General features: G+C 44.8%; 1 protein-coding gene across 3 annotated transcripts in view; it reads left to right on the forward strand.

The window, feature by feature from the left end:
* Positions 1 to 17,247, forward strand: part of CAPRIN1 (cell cycle associated protein 1) — a 497,978-nt gene extending 480,731 nt beyond the window's left edge. For all 3 annotated transcript variants that reach the window (XM_086959577.1, XM_086959582.1, XM_086959578.1), the window contains one exon: positions 16,192 to 17,247. In XM_086959577.1, coding sequence (XP_086815703.1) covers positions 16,192 to 16,256 — 65 coding nt within the window. In that variant the 3' untranslated portion in view covers positions 16,257 to 17,247. The remainder of the gene's footprint in view (positions 1 to 16,191) is intronic.
* Positions 17,248 to 19,982: the final 2,735 nt, after the last annotated feature.

Here is a 19,982-nt window from a genome sequence, read left to right on the forward strand (position 1 = left end):
TCTGCAGCTTGGGCAGAATTCTGATTCAATCTCGCAGTCTCAACAACAGTATTCAACGTTACAACAGCATAAGCAGTAGTCACATCACCATTCGGCAATTTAAAACATGACCCATCCACATACAGGGTGCCGTCAGGGTCTTCCAATGGGGTGTTTTTAAGGTCCACTCGACCTTTTGTTTCCTCCTCTGTCCGCAAGTAACAGTCATGTTCTGTTACTTCATCTGACTCTGCACTAATTGGTAACAAAGTTGCCGGATTTAGGACATTACAACGTTTTATCTGAATATGGCTTGCCAAGAGCGTCAATTCGTACCCAGACAACCTTGCACTCGTCAAGTGCTGAGTTTTCGTTCGGTTCAAAAGAGTATCGACTGCATGCGGAACCATCACCGTAAGCATATTATCCATGACCAATCCTGCTGATTGTCGGATGGAGACCGCAGCTGCCGCGGTTGCTCTCAAGCAACTCGGCAATGCTCTAGCTACTGGGTCTAAGGTCGAGGAAAAATATGCACATGGACGTTGCTTGCCACCAAACGGTTGCGTTAAGACACTTAAAGCACAACCTTCCCTCTCGTGAACATATAACGTGAACGGCTTGCTGTAATCAGGGGTACCTAACACAGGAGCCGAACACAATGAGTCACGTAATTCAGAAAAACTTTTCTGACATTCTTCCGTCCATGGTAAAGGAGTTGGAACATCCTTGCACGTAAGAGCCACCAATGGTTTCGCTAGCAATGAAAAATTTGGAATCCACTGCCTGCAGTACGACGTGATACCTAGAAAGGCACGCACATCTCTTTGGGTTTGTGGCACAGCCATTCGCGCAATCGCTGCAATTCTCTCTGGGGTCAATCTCCTTCCCTCCTTTGACAATAAGTGACCTAGATAGGTTACTTCTTGACAACAATATTGGAGTTTAGAAGGTGACACCTTGTGATTTAACTCACAGAGATGTTGCAGCAACGAAACCGTAGCAATTTTGCAAATGTCCTGAGTATCAGCAGCCACCAATAAGTCGTCGACATATTGGATTAAAGCCGCACCAACCGGCAACCTGAACGCATCCAGTTGACCCTTCAAAGCTTGACTGTAAATCGATGGACTTTCACAGTAGCCCTGAGGAGCGCGTTTGAACCGGAAGCTACGTCCTCCAAGAGAGAAACCGAAAAGGTCTCTGCTCTCTTCGGCAATCGGGATGCTGAAAAACGCATTTTTCAAATCAATCACCGAAAACCAAGAAGCAGTAGCTGGAATCAGAGTCAGTAGCGCCGTGATGTCAGGCACAACAGGGAATTGAGGAACCACAATTTTATTTACCTCCCGTAAATCGATAACAAAACGATAAACAGGCGGTTTGGTAGGATCAGTACGTTTAAGAATGGGCAGTACAGGGCTGTTGCACACGTTTCCCCGTGTCTCCTCAATAACATCTTTCTCGATCAAATCATAGATGATCGCTAACAAAGCTCGTTCACCATCAAGGGAGATACGGTACTGGGGAATACGTGGCAATCGCACATTCGATTTCAACTGAACAACATAAGGGGAGATATCAAGCAGGCCCACATCGTTTGGACCCGTCGCCCACAAAGACGCATGAAGAGAATCCAATTCCGGTGGAAGCTTATCGAGAGACAAATACATGGGAGAGACCACTCTCTCTCCGAACGTTAGCTTTACACCCGCAGGAGAACAATACAAAGTTGCATACAAACCTTTAAGCAAATCCAGACCCAAAAGATTTTCACCACAACCAGTGGTTAAAATCAACGGAGCTTCGAGCTCACGAGGCCCAATTTTAAGGGGCAAAGGGCATGAAACTGGATTGCTAACGGGGGCGCCAGAGAATCCAACGGAAACATTTGTTAAGCCAGACAAAGGTGCGCCAGGGAGTTTCGAATGCATGATAGAACTTTTCGCTGCACCAGTGTCCAACAGAAAAGGCTCAACGACGCCCGATGTAGCAACTGCGACGTAAGGCCCTCTCTGATCGACCGGAACTGATACCACTCCCTCTCCTTGTCTTTGGCTGTCCTAGTAATTACTGTCGTCAGTTCCCTGATCGACGTAATAATCGTCTACATTGTACTGCGCAGATCGTCCTTGCGATGATCCACGTTGATCGAAACAATTATTAGAATTTGATGAGTTGTCAGAGCGGTCGTTCTGAGCACCACGACCTCTACCACGTGATGCATTCTGTGAACCACCACGGCCTCCTCTAGACGAATTACCACTATTACGATCATTTAAAGCAGGACAATCAAATTTAATGTGTCCCTCCTGTCTACAATAAGCACATTGGTTGTACCCTAGGGAAGATCTGTTGAAAGAGGAATCGTTACGCGATTGCGACCGATTCGATTGTAATCTATTCTGTTGAGACGCATTCTGATTAGAACGCGGCGGATATGCTTGTTGCAACAACACTTTGGTTTTCAGCTCTTTTGTCTTTTTATCAGCGCGGTCATTTTCCTCTTTTTCTCTATTTTCGTAATATTGTGCCGTAGCCAGAATCTGAGCTGAGGTAGAAACGGCCCACGCACTTTCTGAATTCTTCAATTTATTGCACAAGTCGGGCAATAAGTTCGATACAAATTTATCCACAAACAGCCTTTGTCCACCCTCAGTACCCATATCCTGTCCACTATGATCAACGAATGTTTCCTCAAACCTCGTAAAGAAGTCTGAAGCACTCTCATCTTTCTTTTGCTTACAGGCTGACAACTTATCCCAATTTACCTTCATAGCTGGCATAAGCGTTTTCATTAATGCAATGATTCGCTGGGGGAGAAGTTCAATCAATTGATCGAGTTTAGTAGCAGCCGCTTGTCCAGCGTCTGCCGCTGTAATAGCATTCCAATCACCACCTAATTCATTTGCGTGATCTTGGTGACGAACCTTAGCCCATACCGGTTGCGGTACGACATTGCCAAACAACATGTCGATATCGGCAAGATTCATTATCGTAGCATCTACGAGCTGCGATAATTCCTTGTAATACCCAGCAGGATTTTTGCGAGGATCGGGCAAATTTTATTTCACCTGAAGCACTTCCGATCGTTTCCAAGGGAGATGTATCCACACTCTCTGGAAATGCGCCGGAACTGGCTGGGCACCAGTATTATCAGCTGGTACCCAAACTGGCGGAACTTCACGCATAGGATATTGACCAGACTCAGCTTGTTGGCGTTCAAGATCCTCTACAAACAGTGCGTGAGGAATAGGAGCGAGGCGGAAAGACAGCAACTGCTCGATAGCACGTCGGACATTAGTATCTACTATCAGTCCAGTTGCGAACTGAAGCCGAAGATTAGACAGGGCGGTCAGCACCTCGTCAGGCGCAACTGCCGCTATCTGATCATGTAAAAGTTTACACATTTCGTCAAACACATACCTCTGAGTCGGGATGTTGAATTGACTAAATGTTTCAAGAACAACACGGGATGGATTTCTCTGCGGATTGTCTATCCAACTCATCGCCATATTGTATAGCGCAACACGTTCTCTATTACCAGGAAGCTGACTACGCCTCTGCGGTGGGCCAGCAGAACCAGCGGACCCAAAAACAGGTCCGAGCGAGTGAAAGAAGCTAGCCGCAATGGGAGAATTACTGTTACGAGTAGAGGGACAAGAGTAAGACACAGGACTAACAAGAGAAGGAGTAGAGACATTAGCAACGACAGGGGTTAACAACACAGGAGCAGTAGTGTGAGCAGGAGTATGTGGAAGCGGAGGAGCAGTAGGAATAGACACAGGCACAGGAGCGGGAACAGTCGGAAGAGCGGGTGCAGGTTGAGGAATAGGTGGAGGAATAACAAGTGGGGGAACAGGTACGGCAGGGACCACAGGAGCTGCGGTACCCTGTACGTACGGAGGTGGCGACTTCATAAGATAGGACATTAAAGGATCCTCAACTGCCTCTTCCTTCTTATCCGACTCCGTAGGCAAAGCAGGATAGCATTTATCTATGGTCATACGTTGCAGCCTCTCAAACACTTCCTTATCCTTATCTTCCTTATCACGCTGAAACTGCTCAGCTTTCTTTACAATGGTAGCAACATTATCTCGCTCACTACGTTTATTCTGTCTGATCTCTTTCTGTCGGGCTTCTTTGCGCCACAACCGAAAGGCATCAAACATGGCCGGCCTAGATTTTCGTTCAAACAACTTAATCTCCAAATTATCTAAGATCGACGCTTCGAAGCTACCGTGAGGTGGCCAACGAAGATCGCCGTCTTTCTTTGTATATTTTATCCAATAATCGTTAAAAGCAATCGGGCCTAGCCCATGTTTGCTATATAAGTCATAAGTAGGAGTTCCAACCGGAGGTATCGGACACGAGTCCTCCAGCAGGGAATCCGCACCACAAGGTCTAAAGCAACTGAACAAAGTACTGCGACCAGGCATCTTGCACGCTAGCCGAGTTTCACAAACTTCAAGGGTTACGGGATTTACCAAGTCCCAGCAAGAACAAAACCCTCGGTCTTTGGCGGCTGCAGTCGTCAAACAAATACAACAACAAAGTTACGCTAGCAAAGTGTCACCGACAAAAACACTCACACAGCGTGTACAACAACAACAAACCACTAGTGTTTACAACAAAGACACTCGCAAAAGTGTCTACAACCAAGGATTCTGGGAGCGACCCACAAATACTTAACTCAAAGATCAATGGCGTCCTCAGGAAGGCCCGTCTATCGTCTCGCTATACCAAGGTCTACGCCAGGCGCCAAAACAGGTCTACAGTCAGGGCAGCAGTCCGTCGCAGCCGTTAGGAGGCGGGAATCTTCGCGGGAAAAGTCTTCGGGCCACTTATTTCGACAACAGGATCGATGAAGCGGGGTGCACCTTCCCTCGGAGATTTCACACGAAGTTCCTCACGATCGTCGGGCTTGGACCGGTACCACTGATGCAGCCCCACGTTGGGCGCCAACTGAAGGACTGGGTTCTTTTGGACCCAGCGGTGCCAGGGCACAACACCTGAAACCTTCGTGGGTAACCTGCTCCGGCGTACAAGTCACAGAGACACGGGACACTTCCTTCGGCGTCAAAGAGTCAAGGTTTATTTACTGCAGGGAACACAGAAGTCACAGGAAGTACATCGAGTGTAGTTCGGGGAGACTGCTTCAAATTGGTTTTGTGGATCGCTCCTTTTATACTGTTTTTACCCATAGGCTAACATGAGACACAATAGTTTACAACCCGGTTCCCACATTTAGCTCTCAGAGGGGTCGCTTTGGTCACTTTGAAACACATAAGGTCCGGAACATAAGTGCGGAAACATTTGGCGGTTCCCAACTGTAAAAACCCATCTTCCCACCATTAGCAAATTCCAATCAGCAGTAAAGTAGATTGAAACAGGAACGAAGACAGGTGCAGAGGAAGACGGAGACAGTGGGGAGATCGGAAGGGTGTAAAAGGGGAGGTGCCGGGAAGCACGAGATACAGGCATCAAAGGGACGTGCCTAATGAGATGCACGGCTGAGACAATAAGTCCGTGCGGCAAGATGAGCCTCGAGCGGCGCCACCTGCCTTACAGTAGCAACCCCCTCATCATAAAGACACTTTCAAAGGACATGTGTCTTCCGCAAATATCTTGGGAGTCCCAGGGTCGCGAAGCGGACAGCGTCCGTTCGCTGACTACTTGAGGGCAAGAGACAAAATGGATGCCGTATCTAAGATGGAACCCGTGGGTACAGATGAAAAGCCCACATAACAAACGAACGGTTTAAGTTAGCACAGCGAAACTGCGCACACTTACTAAACTCGTCATTTGCGGTTCATAGATACTAGACTCGACCATATTCGTGCGAGTCGAAAACACCACTTACAATCGTCACGGAACCTCAACGGTTGTCGCAAGTTCCACATCATTTGCGGTCTTAGTCTCATTCCAGGGAACGCTCGAGAGCCCGATCCTGTAGTTCTACCAGTGAGCGTACATCTGAGTCTATACCCAGAACCTTAACTCTGCCAGTAAGGGTACTTACCTAAAAGCGGATAACTCACTTTTCTTCCATAGGTTAACATTCACTGGTTTCCCTTGGAAATTCTTCTGTGTGGAGTTTTCACCTAAAATCAGCCGAACAACGAATTCCGATCTACTCACCTGTTATCAGAAGAGACCTCAGTGCTGCTCCTTTTAGCCCAGCACCAACCCTAAAAAATCATTGTAACCGTGCTTACCAGTAACCTGAATTTTCTTCCATAGGAAACTATTGACAGTTTTTCTGTGAAATTTGTTCTAAGTGTCGATTTTTGCAAACTACAAATATTCTTTAAAAATCGTCCCACCTACCAAAACATAATTACTTACCTGTTTTAGATAGAGATTACAGTGCTGAACCTATGAGTACAGTACTGGATTACAAAAGTAACGTGAGCCTACTTTACCTACAAATTGCATGATGGCTACACTGAAGACTGACAAGTTTGACATAAAACTTCTCAGCACATTATACCCACACTGATGCCAGTGTGGGATTTAATGTAAAATGCACTACAGAGGGCATCTTAGAGATGCCCTCTGAAACCTAACGTACAATCCACGTCTGCCTGAGAGGCTGCCTAGGCTGCCCCACAGCAGACATGTTGCTGGACCCCTGGGTGGAGAGCCCCCGCTCTCCTGGGCCTGCAACAATGCACATCCTGGGCGAGGTGCTAGGCCTCCATTCCCAGGATAGACGGGGGTAGCTTCAAAGGCATACTGCCTTTGTGAGCTTCTCCAGCCCATTTGCCATACTCAGCAACTGGCCCCCACCGGATCTGACCCCTACTCTGGCGGGAAGACTGGCGGGAAAACCTACGCGAGGAAAGGGGGTGTGCCAGCCTGTGCCAACTCAGCCCGCAGGTGGGAGAGGCGAAATGAAGCACGACCCTCTGAAGATGTTTTTTTTTTTTTTACCCAAGGTCTGATTTTATATAGATACTTTATCTTGCATTGTGTGGATGCCATGTCCCCTGTCCTACAGGGACCATCATGTGTATGCCTTATAGGCATTCCTTTATATGTTTCTGGCACTTTAGTACTCATTATAGGGGACTTCAAAGTATGTGTTTTGGTAAGATAGTGCAAGAGTCCCCTGTTTTGTTGAGTATATTTCACCTCACCCTATCCGGTGTCCTTTGCTTTCTAGCAGACACAGGGGAAGGGGGTATAGTCTTTGGCCGACGGTACATTGTCCTCTCAAGTCCTTTTCAGTGTTCCCTTGTAGGTTCTTTTTCGGGGTGTTCGCGCTTCTTTTTGGTGCTTGCTACTGCTATTCATTGGCAAGAAGAGCTCCTGCCACTTCTATCGCTTGGGGTTCCTTGGGGTAGTACCTGGTCTGTATCTTGGCTATGGGTGATTAATCTTCCGACCCTTTCTGTACTATTCCACTGCCCTTGAGGGTTCGTTAAGCTGTAACTAATGAGTAAGGACAATAATATTCTTAGGTGAAGGCAAGAACTTCACTCATAATGTGAGAGGGTTTTTTTAATAGGTACAGGTCGTCCCGTGGAAAATGGAGATTCATTTTGATTGTGGATTGTTGCTCTCCCTTCTTTTCTTTTGGAAGATAGGGGTTCTTTTCTCCTCTATAGTCGTGGTATAGTAAATTCTTTTTGTTCTGCATCTATTTGTATATGTGTCTATATTGCAAGTCATTCTATCCTGACTTTCTTAGGAGGGCATACGTTTATGCTAACGTCGCTTTGCCTTTCCTTGTGTCCTAGTGGGACCTTCCCTTGGTCATTGCATATGCAATTGCTAACCCTACCTCCTGTGTGGTTTATACGTTTGATAGTCCAAGAGGGCTTACTACTTTCTCGAATTGTTTTCTCTAACCACGCGTGGTCTATGCTAATACTTGTTGTATTGTTTCACTGTGCTTTTTTTTCGAAGAATGGATTGGTGCTTTCTACATTGTGGATGTGTCCTGAGACCTCCTCTACACCCCTTTTTTCTGCATATCTATGGGCAGGTTTGGCTCACATGCTTGTTTCTACGGCAAAGAGATCTGGCTCAGTGGGATTGGCTGTTGTCCTTGGACTCCAGTCCCATCCATTAATGGTCCACTTACCACTGGGGGGCCCTGTAGTATTATGATTATATGAAGTGTCCAATAAGCGGTGGCTTGAAGTGTATTATGGTCATCTATCCTTCAGTCAGCTTTTGATCCTGCTTAGTCCATAGCGCCAAGATGCCCAAGGGCAGTTGTTGCGCTCTATAAGTTTCAAAAATAAATACATAAATAAACACTTCTTTATTCCACTGTTAAGGGTCATATTTCCCCATGCTTTTCCATGATTACAGATGTCAGTTCCCTATGGGTTTCCCACTATCCTTCTGGTGGAATGTATTTTTTTCCTCACCTACCTAGACAATCCCTTCACTTTCTCTCTTATAACAGACCGGCTAGTCCTATTCAGCGTTCTCTAGCGGGATCAGTTTGTAGACCCTGCTCCGACTTTGGCATCAAATTTAGAGGTGAGGAGTCTGCGGGTAGATGTCTCTATCAGATGAATACGTTACTAACCTTGAGTAATGCCTTATCTGATAGAGACAGAACCTAGCTGCAGATTCCTTACCGACGCACTCAACCTCCTTGCTCTGCGAATTGGTTTATCCTTTTGTCTACCAGATCACTTCCTGAGCGCACTCATGCCTTTCATTAGGCCTCATATTAAAAAATGAAATCTTTTGACAAAAAGATCATTCTTTTTGGGCACACTGTTTCCATAGCCAGTTTCTAAAAGTGGCTCCGTATTGTTAGCACGAAAAATAGTCATACCGATATGGAAGAAATGAGTGTCAGATTCTTTCAACGATGCAAACATGATGGTGAAGAGATCTTGCCGGCATGCCATAATTTCTTAGGAGTAAAGTGACGTCTAGATAATTTAGCAGTATGAGCCGCTGCCAAGACCAAATCACACGTTCGTGTAGACCTATTTTCGTGTCTCTACAATCACATTCCACCTGGGGCCACCCTGGCGTCTCAATTTTCTTTGTGAGTCGCGAACAACTCTGGCTCGTTAATATCGAATGCTTCATATATATGCATGAGACTCAACTTTTGCGTTGAGACAAAAATGATCTTGGCTTCTAACAGGCTATATTCTGGAGGGTCAAACAAGGAAGCCTGATGAGATGCCACTGTGTGCAGGTGCTTCCAATTTATAGGATTGGGTCTTGTGCAGGTAAAATTTGGTTTGGATGCCTTGAAACTATTTTACTCGCTACCTTGCCAGACGTATCCTCACGTAGAATCCCAAAAAGGTCCCAGCCCCTGTAAGCGGACCATACAACACTGTGCAGAAGCCATGTGCCATGCTATAATGGCGTCTCTAGTCAAGAGTGGGACTTTTATCCCACACCATCCAGCACACTACAGAACACCAATACAGAATGGTCACTGTGGTTACCTCTGGGAGAGAGTTTGGGATATGGTCACCATACATGAAGCCCGGGATATTGTTTCAACCAACTAGAGAGAATTTGACCCCGAATGCTGAGTTATCATAACCACCATGGAGCCAGTCATTCAAGACCAGGATTTGTGAGTTTGCGAATACAGAGACTAGATTGTAGGGAAGGAGTCCCCATATCTCCCCTAAACCAGACATGGGTTGATTTGGTCCAGTTGACCTTCAGGCCAGAAGCCTTGCTGTACAGATCTAACATGGTGATCAGTGGGAGACATTTGACTTGCGACCCTTGTATAGGAACTCATCATCCGCATAAAGTGTGATACAGTCTTCCAACATTCCTTCTCCTCGAGACCCCCAGACTTCGGTGTCACACCTGACCCAGGCTGCCCGTTTCTGTCAGCCTACCTAGTCCTTTTGGTGATTCTGAACAGGGGTGATGGGGTGCTGTTTACTTTGACTAGTGCTTGGGCGTACAGCACTTTAACAAAAGTAAGAAAAGGTCTGGGTGTCTGGACTGTCAGTTACCAGGGTGGGTACTGTTGGCAACTGGTGTACGAGGGGCTGGTGTCTTGGGCCCTCCAACTGAATACCCAAGGTGCACCTTTGTGCAGCCTTATTATTGGGATGGCTATCAGCATATACTACTGCCCGAGGATTTCAGGTGTGGATACAGACAAACTTAATGGTAAATTACAACTATATGTTTTTAAAGAGAGTAGGCGTGGCTTTAGGTGGGCCGGGTCCTGCTAGTGCTCAGTTCCGGCAGTTCTAAAAAGCAGGTGCTCAGATGGGTCCCTATCGGGCTCTTCATTGTAACCCTCACCCTCGGGGTGGAAAAAAATCTTAACTCTGCAGCAGGGCCACCCTTCACAGCCTTTCATGAAATTACAAAGAGACTCGTAATAGATCGTCCACAGTCTCATCATTTCAGAAATAAAGCATTTTTTAATATTATAGACAACAAAGCCACAGTTGTTGCTTGATTATCGTATTGAACTGCAAACCATTATTATTATTATTATTATTATTATTGGGACATTTGTTGAGCGCTGCGATTACGCACACCGGCGTGTCCACGCGCTGAAAAGTGGGAGTAGGCAGAAGACAGGGAACACAAAAACTACGCGGGCCATTATTTACTGTAAAGATAAGTTTTTAGTTTTGCCCGGAATCTAGCCTCATCTGGTTCCAAACGCAGGTCCGTTGGCAGCATTGACAGTCAGTACTACTGTATTGTTGTAGGTGTAATGTTATTTGTGGTATATATCTGGAAGAAATGACAGAAGCAGCAAATTACCAGTAATGAGGCACACTATGCTAAGCATAGATTTTTAGTGTACGTGTTTTAAGGCAGCCCAAATTACATTGGCCACGCCCCTTTGACTGAGCCCTCAGTTCTTTCATCCCACTTAAAGCCATGAGAGTAGGTCTTTTACTTGCGCCTAGGAAAGCAGAACAATCAAAATTAAGAACAATTCTAAAAACACCAGACGTTCGAGCCCCTCTCGTACCGAGAGCACAACCGTTCTATACTACAGCTACAACACGTACATGGTGTGGTATAATGACCATAACGTAAACACAGCGTTAGGGTCAGTGTTATCCGCATTCCAACATCTTTGATAAAAGCTGGCACCGCTTCGGCCTCAAGCCTTTTTGCTGTTGGTTTTGATTAGAACAGAGATGTCCAGTGTAGGTCGCGGAGGGCCGTATTGATGCAAATTTTCTGACTATATACCTCAAAGATCGCTTTACAAAATCTAACAAGCTTATGTAAATACTCTGTGGCCATTCTGAAAATCTGGCTTGGTTTGGGCGCTCTAACCCTACACTTGACATCCCCGGTTAACAATTGTCTGTCACTTGGGTACATGTGTGAGACAGAATGTAACAATGCACCTGTGTCCTGTTGAGTCGCTGTACCTGACAGCAAGGCTGAACAGCGCCTCTGGGTTGAGTCCAGGTGGCAGAGAATCTGTACTACCAATCCCAAAAATGAAATCGCCCCAGATTCGCAGTTGGGGTACTATACGTGCTAGTGTTGGGCCGGCATCCAAAGTACATTTCTCTTAGTGCTACTGCAAACATAAGATGGCCTTCCTTCGGTTGCCACCGGCTTGGCTCACTTCCTGGGCAGCCTCCGCAAAGGTATTGGTCACCTCTGTCTCTTCCTTCGTCCCCCTTAATCAGTGCTGTAAATGGGCCGGAACTGGTTACCGGCACTTTTTTATTTTGAGGGGTAGAGTACAGGCACTTCTCAAGAGAAATGTAATACTTTTAACTGGAGAGTACCGGCACTTCTCAGAAACAAGCATGTATTCTGGTACAGAGTACCTGCACTTCTATTTTTCCATTTCAAGCACTGCCCTTAATCATGTGTCTGTCGGCTGTCTCTCTCACACCCATCCCAGGTCAGACCCAGCAGCAGGTCTTTATCTAGAGCCCTCAGTCGTGCCCTGCCTTCAGGGAACAGTTAACAAGCAGCGTTCCGCTCTTGGGTTGGTGCGCAGAGCAGTGGTGGGCCCAGATGAAGAGCTCAGGTGCGGTTACTTAGCAAAGGTTGACCCGGCAGGAGCTGTATGGAATAGTCTTCGCTTCACCTGGCATTTATGATGTCTGGGACAGCTTCTTACTGGAAAAGCAGACATGGTGTCCCAGCCACAGACCAAATACTGTACAATACAATACAACACAACAGCATTTGTATAGCGCGCTACATACCTGTGAGGGTCTCAAGGCACTGGGGGGGGGGTGAGGTGTGGGGGGCGGTGGCTACTGATCGAAGAGCCAGGTCTTGCGAAGTCGGGGTGCTTACTGCTCGCTTAGACGGGGGCAATGAGACATTGTCGGAGTAAGAATGGAAGAATGTACAGGTAACCTTACATGAGCCGTCTGTGAATAAAAATATTGTGCTAAAGTATTCAAACTTGTGCTACCTTGAAGGCGTTATTCAGAGCGCGCTTGGAGTCAACCAAAGTGCAGAGAAAAAGAGCCCTGAAGTGGTTGGGATAATTGAAAGGTTTCATGTTCATAAGCTGGCATCTTCACACTGGAAAGGATAGAATTTGATGATAATGTGTGTTTGTAGCTGGAGAGCAGAGGAAGAGATGGACCTTGGTCCAGAGTGACCTCTTGTCTCCAGATGTAACATACCAAGAACCATGGTTTTCTTGAGTCAGGAGAGATGTGGTCTGTGTCTCAAGCTCAGATACCTCCTTAATTAGCCAGGCAATGTGTATGTATGAATGAATGAATGAATGAATGAAGACTCATTTCTATAGCGCATGGCTACCCAAGAGCATCCCAGCGCTTGAAGGGGATAACCATCAGAACATCCAGAGGAGTAGTGGTAGTGAAACTAATCAGGTCATAAATAAATAGGAGCGCTACAAAGGGTGTAGAAGGCGCGGATCTATTGGAGTGTAGACTTTCAACACCCGAGACCTCGTCGTGGCCCGGCCGCTCCAGAGAGGACCCTCTGCTCTGGAGCACCACCAAGGCTGGAGCCGGCTTTCCATCATAATGACGACGCATGGAGGATTCAGGGTGTAGAACCATTGATACGTCTCGGTGTCGTTTGTGCTATTTTATTTTGGATTAATCCCGCTGTTTATATCGGTCTGCACCAACTCTGCTCATGATGGAAAACGCTAGAAAGACCATGTCATTCCATAAATATAAGTTGCCCAGTGGAATTTCAAAGCACATTAGTATGCTTGTAAACTGACTGCCGAAGTATTGGTAATGAAACTTTTGTACTAGATGTACCCTCTTCACTCATGTATTAGCAAGTGGTCTGAAACAGCGCACAAAACTTCTTATGCAAGTTAGACAAAGCGGAATAATACAAGTGTTTTTCCTCCGTTACTAATCAGTTCCTGGTTGCCATAGCATTATCCTTTCATCACCCTGCATGTTATCTATTGAGAGCCTAAGCTATTTTGCTGTATCACTTGACTCATATTACACTCTACTTTAGACATTTACAATTCAAGATCCTTAATCTGTTTTTTCTCATTAGATTCCGAACCTTGCTAATAATTAACAAATGTCAATGAACTATAATCAAAACTATAGGTTGTCTGGGCACCAGATTGTACGAAGATGGATCTCTTCCTTGCTTGCATCACAGTTCTCAATGGATGCCTTTTGGATGATGGTGAATGAGGCGTCCTCATATTACTGGATCTCTCCGCTGCTTTCGACACCATTGACCACTTGGGAACAGTCCTGTCATGGCTTTCCTCATATCTGGCAGGAAGATCGCAAGTGATTCAATTGGGATCCAATTGATCATTACTCAAACCTCTATGATGAAGCGTGCCCCAGTGTTGCAGAATGTCCCCATTATTGTTTAATCTTTACCAATAGCACTTCAGCTAGAGAGGTTTAGTGTAAAAGCAAATTTGTATGAAGTCGACGCTCCATTTATTTTTCGTGATTGGACCAACTAGATTGATCAACTTCTAACTTATCCCGTGCCATGGATGACACAAAAGGATGGTTGCCAGAACTTTTTAAAGCTGAACCTTTAAAGTCAGAATTTTCTTCTTATCTTCCCTAAACAATAGACTTAGTATACAGGATAATGTATTGTGGTCTTAGGCGCTAGTCTAATGTCCAAAAACCTGTAAAGCCATCTGGAATTCAGGTATTATCCTTGACCCTCAACTGTAACCCAACTCCCAAATTGTTTCAGCCCTAAATCCTGCTTTTTCCAAACCGGATTTAACATATTTTTACTTTATCATAGTCTCTGTTTTCAAAACGTATAGCCTATGCAGACTGGTTGATAACACATCAGTATACTAAGCAATTCTACAGCCTAAAGCCGGCTCAGTTCAGTAGTGATAGGAGACTCTATTTATGAGTGATAGCGGCTTCATAAACCTTTACAAATAAAGTCATAATGGAGAATCTACAACACTAAATTCACCCCCCGATGTATCTGTCTCAGTAAGCCTCTGTTTATATGTCTTAGGGAGGTTGAATTGGGCAGGAGCTTCCGTATCAGTTGCTGTTTCAGGTGTGGAGTAGATGATCTTAAAGACGTGTTGAGAGGAATTTGTGGACAAAACGCCCATTTTCATATTCTGTATAAATACCTTCAGAAGTAAAATAGGGAGCCAATGATAAATATTGTGCCGGCCTCTGTGCTCCTGTTCTGTCGCAACTGGCTGAGCGCATTTCTATTTACTCCCTCAAAGTTTACCTATGAGCCTGTCATGGGCTGTAGCTTCTGTGTTGTCTTCTTTACATTGACAGAAAACTCATTTACCAACTCTCATGTGGGCACGTGCAACAAATGTTTGGATTACAGACATCTAGAAGTCCTGGAAGCAGGATTATTGTATTTTTTCAAATTTTATTTTGGAAATGGGAATAATAGCTACATAAAAGTGTCTGCTGCAAAAAACAAGACAAGAATCAGTATTGTAAGACCCATGTTTATGGCTCAAAGGGACTAAACTGACTTCTGTCTTAGACTGCTGTGCTGCGAATCCATGTTCGTAGCAGCATGCATTTACTAATAGGTCCTATAGTAAACAGAGTCTGCCCTTCCCCGTTCTCACACATCAGTTAGCCCGAATGTAAGGGAGAAATCCTACTCAACTCCTAAGAGACAATAGTATATTTCATCCATCCTATGCTAAGGTATTAGTCTGACTGGCCTCAGGTTGTCTTCTTGTCCATATGCCAGTTTTTATAACCCTGCTCAAAGTTCCTTCCATAGGATAGCCCCTTCCTCCAACCAATAGCCATTAACACCCACTTGCTGTTCTATTCCTTTCCCTGCTTAACTTATTTGGATGTCCCACATCTACCTTATTACAGGATTTACAGCACACTGGTATGCCTCCTACTATTCCTGCTCTGTGATTGGACCACATTACAAACGTGTGCGATTGCGCTTCCGGGCTGAATCGGTGATGAATGACTTTATCATTGCAAATATTTTGGAAAGAACACTTTTAAAGCAAACTGCATCAATTTCCATTCTCTCCTACAAATGTAATGCACATTCATCATCCATCTATTCCAATGCTGTTTGTTCAGAAATTGTGGAATGGAAAATGTTCTTCCAAAAGCGCAGCTCAATCAGTAGCCTTTACCGGAGTGTGGTGACCTTTGTTGCTACATTAATGCTGTTGTTCCAAAGTGATGGTTCCACTGTATCTTGGTGCCCCTGCTCTTGCCCTAATGTCTCTGAAGTCTTCCTACAACGCTAGTGTTTCCATTATCACTGTCGCTCTGTGAGGAGCTAACTTTTCTTCCGGAGTAAAACTATCTCAATAATAGTGATTCCACTGTTTCCTTAATTATGCCAAAACAAAACAGTAGCACAGACTGTTCATGTTCAGCCGTAATGTCTGAGGAAGACTACCCAGGTGCACAAAGAGAAGCTGAAACATGTCTACCTTCTCTTGTTTGCAATACCTCACCCTACAATGTCAGTTGAGTGGAACCTGCCTGTTACAGTAGATATTATTTTTACTTATAAATATTTAAAAATAGCAATAATATATATGACATATTTGCAGAAAAAAATAGTAATTTATTTATAAATATGAAAGGTATTTATGAAAATGTTTTGAACCATGCCTTCAACTTAAATTGTGTCAGAAGTATCCTTAATGTGCTGCCTGGTTCGTTTAGAACCTGTGAGAAGCATTAAGAATTGTACACTAAAAAATGTTCCCCAAAGACGGATGCAGGATTATTATTCAATAAAAAGAAATACATTTAAGGCATATGTTTTATTTTGCAGGGCGTGGTGGTCCCCCAAGACCCAACCGAGGGATGCCTCTGATGAGTGCTCAACAAGTGAACTAAAGGATCTCATGGCAGTAGATGAAAAGAAAACTGTGGCCAATGTCTAGCTCAGCAAATTTACCAGAAGGAACCTTTGTTCTCCCCATCAGACAGTTTATTATCAAGACTGTTCTCATTGCCCTGATTAAGACTACTCTTGTGAACTTCTTACTGAAATGGACGGATATGTTATTTTATTCTGTATGTTGAAATCCTCTCCATTCATTCTGAGCACCACGGAGTAATCGGTAGCCTCAACAATTTATGTGAAAGGAAGCACTGAACAAGTACTTGAAGTACATTGCAGAACGTGTGCACCATACTCTCTGTGGGCGCTGGTAATTGGCCATCACGTGTGTAAAGGGCTTCTGAAATATGGTTGCTTACTTAGAATTCGACCCTAGTCAACTAGGCAACCCCAAATGTCGCATTTGTGCCTTGCAGTAACAGGCTGCGCGCCATTTCGTAGACCCAATGACCTTGCCTTTACCAATGTGTTTTATTTCTTTTTTCCATCCCCAGTCTAGGCAAACGCTTTTGTTATAAAGGCTCATAAGTGTAATAGCTGGTTGCTGTTAATATATTCTTTTTTTAGGGAAGCAGAACCACTGCCCTGATTGGTTGCAATCTCTTGGGATGGACGCATCACGTGGCAAGCATAATGTAAACGTCATCCAGCTGTTCTTGAAGCACTTTTAACTCTTTCCAGTAACTTCTACAAGGGCAGAAAAACCAATCTGGACCCTTCCTTGTACATTCTGTCACTAGTATCTCACAGCCCAAGCTACCCCGTCGTTAGTGAAACTGGCAGCGCTGAATCACCTTTCTGTTCCCAAGCACTGCTTTTCCGCAGCTGCCATATTTTTTACTAGGATCTAATTGCCTGCAATTCTTTTTATTTGTTCCTGAACAGTGATGCCTGATGTCTTTGCATCACACAGCCCCATGTAGAGGAAGTGAATGATGGATCAAAGGGTATAAAAGCCAAATAAAATCCTGTTTATAAAAACGATATCTTGCAGCATTTATGGTTCGTTGTTGATTGCAGAAGGTGTACATGGATGGAGCATTGACTTGGGATGTAATCCTCTGACCTTACGAGAGTGGGAGCATGAGAGTCTTGAGAGAGATCTAAAGCGTGTGCTCCTTTCCTGAGTAGAAGACTGACATGCAGACATGGCCCCTGTACTGTGCTTCCTCTGTTGAGTATAAACATGGTGGATCTTTCTTTTTGATGCCCACCGTGGAGTAGTGGGTGGGAAGGAAGTATCCGTGGATTCGCAGGGGTATTTACCGCATTCGACTCAGGACAACTTCCGCAGGATAACTAAGTTACTCCCTATGTGCCCTGGAGTACCTTAAGGTATTGGCTTAAAGTAGTCCAGGCTTACTCAGGAGTGGTAGTATCTACAAACTAAGCTTCTATATATATAGTCAGACATAGGAGAGGTATAATAATCGCAAGTTAGAGTGCACTGGGTTTATATAACTGCAGTCAGTCCCATATCTTCCAACAAACACTATTAGTAGGCTACTAGTACTAACTGTTGAAGTTCAATTATACAGTCAAAGCTAAAATATATTAAGGCCTTCAGTGGCCGAGATACTATCTAGAAGCATATTTATAGCGGGACACAGTTAAGCAGCAGCTGCCCGTTTTCTGCTTTGTGTTTAGTATGTATTATCGCACAAGGACAACCCTATATACCTACAGAAACTAGGGACAGTAATAGCTATGTAAACCGAGTCCACGTGTGTCTCTTTCTATTGCAAAGGTCACCTCCCTGCAGTAGCCTGGGGTAACTAGCAATCGGTGTATTATTTCAGCAGGCCAGTGATCAGATCACACTTAGATTGCATATCCAAAAACACTCAGACTGAGAAGGTTTCTGTTGCTGTTTTCAATTCTGTAATATATATGCAAATTACAGTACCACTGAACACCGAGAATAGTGTTTCTATTATACATGTGCATACGACGTTGCATAGTATGGATCACATGTAATCTGGGAACCAAGAGAGAGACGTGCCCTTTGTCCAGTTTTGCACCAGTGCTGTATCCAAGGAAACTGGAGTACTGTAGGAGGGCACCAAATGTGCCCTTCATAGCAGTCTAGTGGCACTGGCAGCCGCCCCCCCACCAGCCCAATACACGAAGTCCTGTCTGGGAGGTGTTCACACCTCCTGGGACAGGAAACCTATAGTTCAACCTTCCCCTGCTCAAGCTACGATCAGTAGCAGAACGTCAGAATGGTGTCTGTGGTCAGCAGAAGCACTAGCTTGCCGTCAGACCCTGAAAGGCTGTTACAGTTAGTACAGGGGCGTACCCCAAGGGAACCCCCAGTACATGGGATCATATTTTCAACACTGTAAACGCTGTTGGGGTGTGATTCCAACATGTTTGATACCAAACATGGACCGGGTCGGTGCTGGCACTATATAGTTAGACATCTCATTATGACTGATGTCTGCTATATGTTCTCAAATGGTTGACCCCACTTTCAAAGCCTGGAGAATCAACTCTGTGGTTTGTTGGGGTGTCCTACTCAGTTTCTGTTCAGTTAGTCTTTATTCAATAGTTTACAATCATAAAAGACACGGCACATACGTAAAAGTGTGAATAACAAACGGTGAGTCCCTAAAACGTATATTTATTACAAATTAAACCCACAATAACGAAATCCTAACTAATCAGTAGTAGTTAGAATAAATGAAATTAGTCAAATATAATATTTTCCTACATTTAGTCTCTGGAGAAAGACCAAAGGGTCACTCGGGTGCTGTATTTAATTCCTCATCGATCTCCAATTTTTTCCTCCTCAGTTCCCGGGACCAACTTAAGAATTTCGCTGTGGCAATAACAATGTCTGCACGCGTGTTCGTTATCAGGAAACTCATGCAGTAGCACTATCACATGTATAACCACCCACCCTGCCTTCAGGATTGAAAACCATGCCATAGGGGTGTCTTATAGGTTTTAAGTGCAGTGACCTCAGCTATCCGAAAACTATATCTGCTGTGAGAGGTGCAAACGCCACCTCACACAGGCTGTAGTGTCAGGCCTCTACTCATAGTACGAGTGGTCTGTCATGGGTGGCACAATAGAATCTGCAACCCATGGGAGACCCCTGCTGTACCTATGCTCCTGGGTACCTAAGTACCATATAGTAGGGACTTACAGGGGTACACCAGTACCGAATTGTGGCGATAGAGAAGTACTTACCATTTCAAATTTAGGGAGGATTCACAGTGACTGGTGTCCTGATTAGCAGGATCTCAGTCAGACTTGTCAAAAACTCTCTGACACCAGGCAAAAAGTGAGGGTAACCATGCAGAAGGATCCTACCTTCCTACAGCTACTTTGAGTCAAAACTGTGACTGAACAAAACACAGAACTCTCCTGTAACTGCATTAACCACAAGAGTTATCTTATTGTATTGTATTGTGATTTGTAAAGCGCGGTTGCTGCCCAATGGGCGTCCAAGCGCTAAAGCATAAAAAACAGAGCTGAGGAATGACGGAAAACAAGCTATTAGGTGAACCTAGCGAACAGGTAAGTTTTCAGCTGCTTACGGAATGAAAGTAGGTTGGGGTTGGACCTGATTTGTAGCGGGAGAGTGCTCATGTGCTTATGCTATTTTAATCCCATTAAAATTGCTGGGTACACAGAGATCTCTGCATCAGTAATGCTCTAAATGAGCAGCGACTATAAGGCACTCAGTACCTGCACTTCTTTAACTTAAAAGG

Source organism: Lissotriton vulgaris, chromosome 2_2 (assembly GCF_964263255.1).
Source record: "Lissotriton vulgaris chromosome 2_2, aLisVul1.2, whole genome shotgun sequence".
NCBI lineage: Eukaryota > Metazoa > Chordata > Amphibia > Caudata > Salamandridae > Lissotriton > Lissotriton vulgaris.